Genomic DNA, 12,344 nt, shown 5'->3' on the forward strand with positions numbered 1-12,344 from the left:
AAAAAGGAGCTAAGAAGCAGGCAGAAGTTTTAAAGGCAAGCATTAAAGTTATGGAACTTCACAGCAACCATATAACAGAATATAAAGTGTCATTAGACATCACAGTACTCTGAGAAAAAAAAAAAACTGATAAAAAGCAAATTTGAGAAGCTTTTTCCAGAATGGAAAAGGAATCATTATATAGATGAGGCACTAAGATGAAGAAAAATTAGACATTCCTAAGACCACAAAGATACAGAATTCACTTTCCTAAACATCAAATCTGTAATACTTTCAATGTGCTATTCTATTGTCATATACTTACATACTGTTACATGTTTAGTCAAAATACTCAAGGGATTTTGTCAGCAAATCCTATAAAGATGTAGATTTAGATAAAACCAAAATAGGGTTATTAGTTTTAAGAATATCGCCTTTTGCAAATGATTCCATTAACCAAACGTGCCTAAAGCCTTATCAGTCAACTCAAAGTTACAAATGACTACATACTTTTGGCCCCCGGCATGAAGCAAAGTTTCCCCATAGTATCTTAATAAAAAGATAGGACAAGCAGTATCAGATTAATGAAGTTCATCAGCAGCGAAGCAATATGGTATTGATAATGATACAACACAGCACTTTGAGGCAGTGAGCTGGCTTTACATCATTTTTATTACACTACCTATAGGATTTTAGGCAAATGAACACTTCTGAATTTTACTTTCCTCATCTGCTAACTATCTTACAGAGTTTTGAAGATTCAGTGAGTTAGTATTTGTAGAAATGCCTAATGCCAACATTCAATAAATGCTGACTGACATGAAGGGCCCAAACAGATCAATGAACAAGCAACAGTATGTAACATCTATGTTGTTATAATGCCCTTCCAAAGGAAACTGATTTGATATTTATAGTATCAAATCATTTTTGTGGTACCTAAATTAAGTGTAGATGGTAAAGTAATTCCTGGAAAACAGCAACAAGGCAGCATTAATCCTATCCAAGAAAGTTATGACAATTACCCTCCCCTGGAAAGATACCACCAATAATGACACTGACAGTGCTGTCTGTGATGCCCTGGGTTTGAACAAAGCACTCAACTCCGTCTATTAAGGTTATCTTCAGCATATATAGAACAATTCTTCAAGGATTTTGTGTGTTTACCTTTACATCAGAGTTCAATCTGCTGATCACATCAAGCTTTGACTACTAATATATTCAATTAACAAGGGCAAGGGTTGGAAGGTTTCATAACTTAGATGGGTTGGAAGTTTAGTTCAATGCACTGCTATGGTTAAGTATGAACCATGCAAATATACTCACGTTCTGGGCACGCTGCTGGTTGTTGGGCTGGTAGAAATGAACAGAATCTAGGTTCTGGTCTCCCAAGTTCTCTTGGAACTCACAACGATTAGGAGCAACGTGAGAAAAAGGTAACTTGGAGCTACTTTGCCTAAGTATTGATGAGGGTCTCTGATAGGAATAATTGGTTTATGTGCCCAGAAATACTGCCTGTATGCCTGTGTAATACCTAGGACAGAGTACACCAAAGGGTGCTGAAAAAGAATAGTTTCTAATACCTTCACATCTTCCAGATATTCAATGTCTGCAGTGCAGTATCCATCTTTCATTCCCCTTTTTAAAACCCTAAACCGCTTTCCTCCAACGGTATCAACCACAGACCTTCCATCAGGCAAAAAATGTACATTTCTAATTTGTAACATACAGCCATAATCTGCAAAACTAAAAGAAAAACTCAATTAATATCAAAGTTCAAGCAACAAGCATGCAAGTTCTCCACAATATTCAAAGAAAATTACAGAATCGATAAAAGTATTTACACAACAAGCATACCTATTTTGTGTATCACTGACACACATCCCAAATTGTTTAGTTCCAGTCTGTATACTTCTTCGAATCATCAATCTGTATCTTGGCTCAAATACATGAAGAGGGCAAGGCACAGTGGGGTAGGCCATAGTGCAAACAAATATTGGAACATTCTTAGTCAAGCTGAAGAAGAAAAAAGTGTCATTATACATCAGAACATTCAACAAAAATAAGTAAAACTTGCAACAGTAATAAATTAATATGAAACAAAAAGAAATCAGCTCTAAACTCAGGTGATTTTTATTCTTGACAAGAATAAGAATCAGTATCCTCTTCATTTAAGTTCAAGTTGATGTGATACTAACACTAAAAATCTCTCTGTGATCCTCTTACAGGTAAATTTGAATTTGAGATACCAGGTTATGTAACTTACGGTCAAAAAGCAACTGATGATAATTACTACTTTATACTACAGATGTGTTTAAACTATGATAGAGTTAATATCTTTTATTCATAAAATACTCTTACTCTTGGATAACAATAAGGAAAAATGAGCTCCCACAAAAGACAAAAAGCAAATTAAAAATTAGGCATTAAAATACTTTCATACTACCAAAAACAGACAATTCAATGAGATAACATTATTTCCAGATGATGAAATGATACAACATTTTCCATTGCCAGATTGGCAGGAACTATGAAGGATACAGGCTTTGGCCAGGGTATGGGGAAACTGGCAGTGCGGGAGGCAGGGAAGACCGGAATAACCATGTTGAAGAATTTGGCTGCATACATTAAAACCTGTGAAAATGTTCGTATCCTTTGAACCAACAGGCTCACTTTTTTCCCTCTAAGTACTATAATGTTCAATGCAGCACTATGTATAGCAGCTGAAACTCAGAAGCAAAAAGAGAGGCAAGTAAACTATGATGGAACCATAAAATGGGATGCTATGCTTGAATGTTTAGAGAAAAGGAGGTTATAGAATGAGTAAAATGATCCCATCTTTGTTTAAAATGTATTTACATATGTTAAAATCTAGAAGGATATATGCTGAAATGCCAATGGTGATTCCCTTTGGGTTATAGATTATGGCTTTTTTCCCCTCTCATTAATATTTTCTAGTCTTTTCTTCAAAAAGACCAGAAATTACTTATGTAGAAGTAATATTTAATTAACTCATGTTTACTATACAATCACTAGCTCCTCTACTTTTAAAACTGTATATTTTACCATCACTGAGCACTCTTCTTGGGAACATAAAACAACAAAAACCCAGTACGCCTATTAATTAGCAAAACTTACAAGTACTAGAGAATGAGTTACCCCTTAAAAAAACAGCCCTGTTAGTTAGCAGGCAGCAAGACTCCCTAAGGCCTCTCTCCACCACACTCAGGCTCCCTCATAGCCCTGCTCCTCTGCCACTTGTGGAGTCCACTCTTCTGGGGAGGACTGGTCCTGTCACTATGCTTAAATATTTCAAAAGTCTATCTGCAGTTTTTTTATATCCTGCTTTTCTGCAGTGTTCAAAAAGGTTCTTCAGCCTCCCATCAGAATATTTTCCATTATAAAAATCACTCAATAAAATATCAATTCCAAGAGAAGACAAATCATTACCAACTTATATAGAGAAAAGACTGGAAACCTTTCTTCTACTGCAGGCCTAGTGAAGACATTTGGTGGACACATACTGAAAAAGTCTACAAGCAAAATTACGTTTTCCTTAGAAAGAAATAGAAAATATTTATATATTAAAAAACAAACAGCATAAAAATTTACAATTTTGCTTTTTAGTGTCCAGTTAAAAGAAAATGGGAAAAAAAATATTTAAGAAATTACAAACCCATGAGAAACTTGGAGACTCAAGAGACTCATGAAAGAGGTAAAACATGAAGGGAAAAAGGGGAAGAAAAGTAAAAGATACACACAGCAACAAAACCAGCTCAAACCTACCCAGCCCTGGTTAGCCCTTACGCTCTCAATACTGGTCTGCAGCACTGAACCCCAAGGTTACCACCAGGTTTTCCACCTTCCTGGTGTGAAGTCAGTTCTGCTGACAGTATCTTCAGTAATGGAGAATGTAGCCCTGAAGTCATCCCTTCCAATTTCAGTCTCAGGCCTCAAGGTCCCACCCCCTTCCAAGCCTCTGGCATCCTCAGCCTTCCCCCTGCAGGGCTGTGACGCGGGAGGGCTGCAGTTTCCCGCAACCACTGCCCACACCCCCAACCTCTCCATTCCCAAATACAGGGCTGGACATCACTGTAGGAAACCTGTCCTCCCCCAGAACACCGCGTCGGTTCAGAGAGCAGTCAGTTGTTCCCAACTAAACATATGGAAGTTACCAAATGAACTTTTAGAAACTTCTGTTGAGGACGGGGAAGCTGACCAATATTCGTTTAAAATATGCCTTTGACCAGACTGGGCTGAACTAAAGGCAGAATCCAGCTTGCTGTGAGGAGGCTTCTCCTGCCTGTTTCACAGGGCAGTAGTTCATAATTCGATGATGTTGATTTTTATGAGAAGAAACTTACTGTGAGAGTTCAGCAGTTTCTTCATCATACATTTTTTTTCTCTCAGACAGTTCATCAGGCAGATACTTCACTATCAAATCTTCCAACAGCTGTGTGACAGAGTACCTCCTATCTGCTAGATACTAAAAGACAATATTATTTTACACTCCAGTAACCTTTATTACATACTTATACAGGCAATTCTGAGTTCATTAGTGAGGGGGGACATTACAACGGATGGTGCTGAACAGGTAAACCTGCCTGAGGTGTAGCTCAAGAGCATTAAAGGAATGTGGTTGTGGCTGGACTCAAGAACTGGATCTAAGACCCTTGTCTTGCTGTGACCGCAGGTCTTCATTAGTGGCGGTCAGTGCTGCCCCGTCACCTCCCACAGTAAAGGCCAATTTCCATCTGACAGTTCATGAATACCTGAAACTAGTGTCTTAATTAAGAAACAAAAATAAGGAATGAAGAAAATAATGCACCTGCCTTATTTAAGAAAAGCAAAATTATTCCCTCTTTTGTTCCCCATTTTAGTGGCAGCATTTCCAAGTAATTTTTCTTTCAGATTTTCCTTCCATTTTCATCCCACTATCAAGAGGTTCCTTTTCCTGTATGATGCACCCCTTCCAGAAAACGGTACATTTGTACCACTTCCTTAATACTCTGAAAACTGCCACCCCTGTGCGATTTCGTGTTATTCTCTTCCAACTGCTAAAAGCCCTCTCACTCCTGCCTGTGAGAAGCCTTACTATCCTTCAAGGTCTGGCTCCAATTTTACCTTCTGAATAAAGTGTTCCTTAATTATTCTTCTGTCTCCCAAGAATCCCTTACCCTTTACCTATAAAAGGCTGTTACCATACATACCCTGCACACCATATTACATGGACAGGGATACCTGGTATCTCTGTAATTAAACTAAAAACTGCATAGGGCCAGGGCCTAGGGCAGAGTGTGTGCGCAGAATTTTGGACCAAAAAAAAAAATGCCCCTTACCAATTTAATAAAAGGAGTGAGGAAAAACTTCTGGGAGACAGTCATAAGGTAAGATAAAGGCAAGCCACCCTTCCTCTACAGACCCAGCAAAGATAAGGGTTTTGTCATTATCCAATGAAGAAGAGAGTAGGAAGCGTGAACGGTGGGGAAATGGGTTTCAGGAGTGGTTTTTAAACTATAGTATGAATCATGGCTTGTAATCATGGCTTGTTAAAAATGCAGAGCCCCACCCCAGAGTTTGATTTAGTGGCTCGAGTAGGGTCTGAGAGTTTGTTTCTTTTTTTTTTCCTTTTTAAAAAATCATTCTTTTATATCTTAATTCAGCAAATATTTATTAAGCATGGACTCTGGAACCAAAGTCTAGGTATAATTCAAACATCTGCCACTTAATAGCCCTATGCTATTATTTTTAATCCTCTTATTTTTTAATTGAAGTATAGTTGCTGTACATTATATGCTACGGGTATATAGTACAGTGATACACAATTTTTAAAGTTTATGCTCTATTTCAAGTAAAATAAGTCGCAGAAAGAGAAATACTGTAAGATATCACACGTGGAATCTAAAGAAATATGACAACTTGTGAATATAACAGAAGAGAAACAGACTCACAGATGTAGAGAAGGAACTAGTGGTTACCAGTGGGGAGAGGGGAAGGGGAGGGGCAAGATGGAGGTGGAGGATTAAGAGGTACAAACCATCAGGTATAAAATAAGCTGCAAGGATGTATTGTACAACATGGGGGATATAGCCAGTATTTTATAATAACTATAAGTGGAATATAACCTTTAAAAATTTGTGAATCATTATATTGTATACCTGTAACATACAATACGGTACATCAACTATACTTCAACTTTTAAAATATGTTGTAAAATAAATACATAAATAAAAAATAAAGGTTATGCTCCATTTATAGTCATAAAATATTGACTATATTCCTCATGTTCAATTTTATTTTTTATTGAAGTGTAGTTTACATTGTTAGTTTCAGGTGTACAGCAAAACAATTCAGTTATACATCCATATGTGTGTGTGTATACACACACATATATTTTCTGATTCGCTTCCATTATAGTTTATTACAAAAAGTTGAATATAGTTCCCTGTTTTATACTGTAAGTCCTTATTGTTTATTCTACACATAGTAGTGTGTATCTGTTAATCCCAAACTCCTAATTTATCCCTCCCCAGCCTTTCCTCCTTTGGTAACCATAGTTTGTTTTCTATCTCTGTGAGTCTATTTCTGGTTTGTAAATAAAATTTGTATCATTTTTTAGATTCCACATATAAGTGATATCATATGATATTTGTCTTTGACTTACTTCACTTAATATGATAATCTCTAGGTCCATTCATGTTGCTGCAAATGGCATTATTTCATTCTTTCTATGGCTGAGTAATATCCCATTGTACATATTTGTCATAACTTCTTTAAGAATTTGTATTTCTAACAAGTTCCCAGGGGGCACAGATGCTGCTGGCCAGAGGAACATACTTGGAGAACCACTGGACTATAGCCTGGAAAGAAGTGCTCTTGAGCAGAGAATATGTACACAAATAACTGAAGAATTTATTATAAAATTAAGCAAATTACAGACATTATAAAAGCAATTTTATTCCCATTTTCTATTAAATCAATAAAGATGTTTTAAAATTTATAACTAATCTATTAATTTGGGAAATACAGCCTCTCTTATGTTACTAGTAAGAGTCTTAAATTTGTACATTTCTCAGGACCTAGGCAATCTGGCAGTTGGTTTTTAGAGTCTTATAAATATGTGGCCTTTGACCCAGTAATTCACCTCACAAAAATTTATCATAAGGAATGAGTCAAAGACAAAAAGCACAGTATACTTAAAAATAAAAAAAAAAAGTGCCCAACAATAGGAAAATGTTATATCATTGGACTAGTTTGCTGCTACAAAAATCAATCTTTAAAATGTATTCAAATGAAAAAATGAGCAAAATAAAATGACATGTAGGAAAAGCAGAAAATTGTAGAGCCTATCAATTTTACTTTTGTAAATATATATTTAGATTTTTACCAATTACACAGGGTGTCTTGGTGTCTTCAGTGTCAGGACACAGGATAAAGTTAGTATGTTAGTTATATTTTTAACTAACAATTATTTCATTTTCCTTAAAACTCCAGACATTTTTTAAGGTGAGACATTTCTAAATTTAAATTTAATGTATCTAAATTTTAATCTAAAAAACCAGCATACTACATGAAAGTATATAAAAACTCTGGGAAATCAGGAAAGACAGCATGTTTAGGGTACTTCACCTGAAAACACTTGAGTATATTAGCTGAAAATATAACTAACAAACTCTTTAAGAATAATGAGCTTTTCACCTTATGTTTCCTGACTTTGTGAACATTCTACATGTGGTCTTGTGTTTTACTACACATAGGCCTGCTATATTACGGCGAACATAACAATACACACATGCTATGATGATATCTATACATATGAGCTGTGTTTCCTACACAGGAAATAACCATGTATTTTCAGTAGCAAAATGGTTTTATCAATTTCTTATTCATATTTGGAAGACACTTTTTTTCCCCCAGACAATCCAGAGACAGACTCAATCTCCCTGATAAATGCTACCACTGCAGTTGGAGCTCAGAATTATCAGGCTTTGCCTTCAGCTTTGGGGATCTCCCATCATTGAAGCACAATTGAGAGGGTGCCGCCCCCACTGGTTACAGAAGGTACCACCTGAGATCCACTACTTTACTAAAGCAGGTGGTTAGTGTGGATCACTGACTATACGAGGATGAGTGTGGGAAGCTGTGCCTCCCTCTCTCCTTGCCAGTCCACCACTTCCTACAGCCGTGCGTCCAGTGTGGTGGCCACTACTCACGTGTGCCTAATTAGCTGTAAACTAATAAAACGAAGTTTAAAATACAGTTCCTCAGTCACACTAGCTACACTTCCACACACATGGCCAGTGGCTACCATGCTGGACAGCATACAGAGCATCTCCATCAATGCAGAAAGTTCTATTGGACAGAGTTGTTCTAGATGTTAAGGGGCTGGGACCAGGCCTGAGATCTAGCCTATTACTGGGGGTGTGAGGCAGGGCAGCTGGGTTTCCCCAGTACTGTCATCATGAAAATTCAATATATTCCTGATCAGGTACTTGACCACACCTCCTTTGTTAAAAAAAAAAAAATTAAGTATGGGGGCTTGGTCTCCAGAACATGTCTCCTTTCTCCTATCCTCTCCAAATGTGCTTTTCTCTGACTCTTGCACGTGGGGTAGTGAAACATGATCCTTTTTGGTCACTTAGCATATATAATATAATTTATCCTCAACATAAGCATATATAATATAATTTATCCTAAACATAATCATCACTATTTCTATAGCTGAACAGAAATCAAATGATATTGCCACACTTAAGACCAATAAACAGGTAAATATAAAAATGTTTACCTCTTTTAAGCTTTCTTTGCAAAGGGGACAATATGGTGTGTGATCTAAACAACGCTCAAGACAATTCTTACAGAATGAATGTCCACAGGGGGTTGTTACTGGCTCAAAAAACAACCTGAAATCAACCAAAATACATGTTAGTTTTTATATTAAACTATCCATTGGGAAAACTGAACAAAGTAACAGAACCACAACACTAATCTTTATGTAGAGGAGGAGGAAGGAGGGTGCGGTGGGCAGCAGAGAACGGAACGGGTGGTGGTAAATGCAGTTACATCCTCCTGAACCTTTAAAAGTTTGCAACCAACAGAGATTCCTGCTGGGGGCCTGGAGCTGTACTGACTAGGACAACTGCCACTCACGTGGCTGCCCCACACTTGAAATGGGGCTGGTCCAGATGGCGATGTGCAGTACATCTAAAAACCACAACAGACTTCAAAGGCTTATTGCAAAATAAACTATGTAAAATATATCATTAATACTTACTCACTTGTTTTTATATAGATTCTTATTTTATCATCACTTTCAAATTGGCTTTCTTTATAAAATTCATTAAAAATAATCCACTAAATATTACCATTGAATCCTAAAGAAATTTAAGGCTTAATACCAGATGTTGATACTCAAACAATATGGAAAAACTAACTTCCCATACATTATAATTATTTCCTGAAACATGATACTACAGAAGTTCCTAAAAGTATTGTTAGAGGTATAGGTACTTTGGAAATTGTCTGGGTCTAATCCCCTCCTCTAACAGATGAAGAAGTCAAGACTCAGAGTTAAGGGATTCACTCAGAAATACAGCTCGTCACTACTGGCCTGGTGTGGCCAACACTGGGCGCTACACGCAGTTCTCTTGCCTCCCTGCACAGTTCATGTAAATGGAAAATGTTCTATCAGAACTATCAGTCTCAGTATTATAAGCATTCTATATAACGGAAATGCTTATATCCAATGTTACTTAAAAAGGATTTTAGATTTAAGATATAAAACAAGGCAGAATCACATACACACATCATTAGAATTCTTACCCAAGTCTAAAACCATGGATATATCAGTGTCTCACTAATAACAAAGAAAGCTTTTATAGTACAATTTCCCCAGATACTTTTTATATCTTAAGTCATTTGACTCTTACAAGGCTGCAATATAGGCTATGCAAATCCTGACCCCACTTTCTAAGTAAAGAAAAGCTAATAAATAAGGTTCAGAGATTGCATTATATGCCCAAGAAGTGAAAGGGAAACTAGGACTAAAGTTCGTATCTTTTGGTTTTTAATCCAGTATTCTGTTAACTTCACATTGCCTGTTATTACAGAGTAGATTATGTTTATCTACTCTGTATTTTATTTACACTAATATAAAATATTCATCTTTATAAAATTTCACATACTTACCTCATGCAGAGGGAACACTCAAAATCTGAGACATCTATTAATTCTTCTGGGATGTCACCGTAAGTTAATGAAAACGTACAGACTTCATTGGGAGTTTCTGTTAAAAAAAAAAAAAAGAGAGGATGATGTTCTTTAGGAAAAAGTTTGAAGGCCATTCTAAATAAACCAATGTGTTTTATCAGTGTAGTGAAATTTTTACCTCCCTGTCTTTTCAGCTTATTTCTTCCATCTTCATTTACAATCACATCCTGGTCTAACAGAGACAACTTTCTTTTCAGCAGAACACCTTTCTCCTGAAGAGATAGTAAAGGTTCTGAGGACACTCTTTTTAAACAGTCCTCTCTGGCAGGCATTTCTGTTGAATTTATAGCCTGTGTTGACCGAGCCCGGTTTAAGCTTCCTTTGACAAGCTCCGAAGTGACTGCTGCTATGTTTTCACTCTACAAAAATACAATACACAAGAGTAACTCACTGTATTTCTTTACAATCCTTATTGCTCTCGCCAAGAATCAAACTGAAATAAAACTTTGATGTCTTATAATTTAACACCAACTTTTAATTCTAAAACCCTGGCAAGTAAATGATTTTTGCCAGTACTTACATAGCCCTGGACATCAGCTGATTTATGTTATAATGAGGTTTAAGTAGTTATGCTAATATAGTTGTTTCTTTCCTCAAGGAAACTAAAATAAATACAATGTTTTATATTTCCCAAGACCCTGAAAGTTTTCTGATGCTCAGGTGACTTAACATTGCGATTAATAAGCAAATATTTTACATAAAAGTTTTTAGTGTAAAATAAAAGGCTACAGATGAAACCCTATTTAGACATGCTTACTAGGTTAAAAGTACCTAAATAGAGTCTAATACTTGAAACCAGGAAAGTGAAGATCATAACCCATAAAGAAACAGATACACTAAGCCTGTGATCATCTTTTCCTCACCCTCTTACCTGCTCTGGGCTAAGCTCACTGGCTGAGTGAGACTCTTCCATTAATGAAGGAAAACCAAAAGGTTTGTTTTTAATACATGGTAATGAACTCCAGGAAGAGTCCTTCAGGCCTTCTTTTAAGTTTTCAGGTGATAATAAATCACATAAAATCTGAAAGAGAAATATTGTTAAAAGTAATGGAAAGTATAAAATATTTGGTAATTTAGTATAGTTACCTAATATTTAAGAATTTTTAGAAAATTTATAGCAAATTTATAACAACTTCATATGGAGTATAACTTATAAAAATGCCAAATCACTATGTTGTACTCCTGAAACTAATGTAATACTGTAAGCCAGCTCTAGATCAACTTAAAAAGGAAAAAGAAAACTTGTAGCCAACATTATTTTAATGAACAGAGAAGGAACAGGTGAAGTGAAAACCAGAGCTTCCATAATGATGAAAAAAGTCCTGCAAAACCAAGGGGTGCCTGAATGGGGTCAAATTACCCCAAAGAAACCAATCAGAAGACAGGTGTGGGGGTGGTTAGACTGGTGGCCTGCCAAGGTGCTCAAGGTAAAGGCAGACGTTTTAATACAAGGTTTGTAAAAAGAGCTCTTAAGAGAAGTGGAAAATACCTATCTCTGAATATTAGCAAGCCTCATCCTGTCAAAACAGTTCATAGTTCATTACAATGTATATTTTAAGGCTGGACTTAAGAGTGTTTATGTGAACTTGGGCCTTTAACTACAAAACTCTAAAATTCAATGTGTTTACACTGAATTTAGCTTTTCCCTCAACAAGGGACCTGCACAGGCAATTGCCACTGCCCAGCTTGGGTGGTCACCACAGGGCAGCTGTCCCTTATGGAAGGCAGCTGCAGAATCCAGATTTCTGGGTGCTTCTCTCAGGAATATGTCTAAAACTCTCAAGAATCGGGGTGGCTGAGACAGGAGGAACCTGGCTAGAAGGAAATGCAAGGGATTCAAATTGGTCCAATAAGCTATGTGTACATGTACAGCAGAACACTTTTTAAGTCTCAGTTTGGAGGTATGGTTTTTCAGTTGTGCTCTCTCTCAACATACAAAAATCAAAATTATTCATGGCTTGTTACAATGTAAAGAAAGAGGAAATATATACAATGTCAACAAAAGTGTGCAAGTGTGCATATTTGGTAGGAGCTCAAGCAATACCCCATTTACTGAACAGACATGTAAATATTTGGATATGTTTTTACATTTCCCCTGG

General features: G+C 36.5%; 1 protein-coding gene across 1 annotated transcript in view; it reads right to left on the reverse strand.

Annotated features, from left to right (window-relative positions):
* LONRF1 (LON peptidase N-terminal domain and ring finger 1) overlaps nt 1–12,344 on the reverse strand; it is a 32,318-nt gene that overhangs the window by 6,031 nt on the left and 13,943 nt on the right. The window contains exons 4-10 of the mRNA XM_032468806.1: nt 11,117–11,266; nt 10,364–10,604; nt 10,165–10,261; nt 8,765–8,879; nt 4,341–4,462; nt 1,834–1,992; nt 1,560–1,722 (exon numbers count right to left, since the gene is read on the reverse strand). Of these exons, the coding sequence (XP_032324697.1) occupies nt 1,560–1,722; nt 1,834–1,992; nt 4,341–4,462; nt 8,765–8,879; nt 10,165–10,261; nt 10,364–10,604; nt 11,117–11,266 (1,047 nt within the window). The remainder of the gene's footprint in view (nt 1–1,559; nt 1,723–1,833; nt 1,993–4,340; nt 4,463–8,764; nt 8,880–10,164; nt 10,262–10,363; nt 10,605–11,116; nt 11,267–12,344) is intronic.

The sequence above is a fragment of the Camelus ferus genome, chromosome 26 (genome assembly GCF_009834535.1).
Source record: "Camelus ferus isolate YT-003-E chromosome 26, BCGSAC_Cfer_1.0, whole genome shotgun sequence".
Lineage (NCBI taxonomy): Eukaryota > Metazoa > Chordata > Mammalia > Artiodactyla > Camelidae > Camelus > Camelus ferus.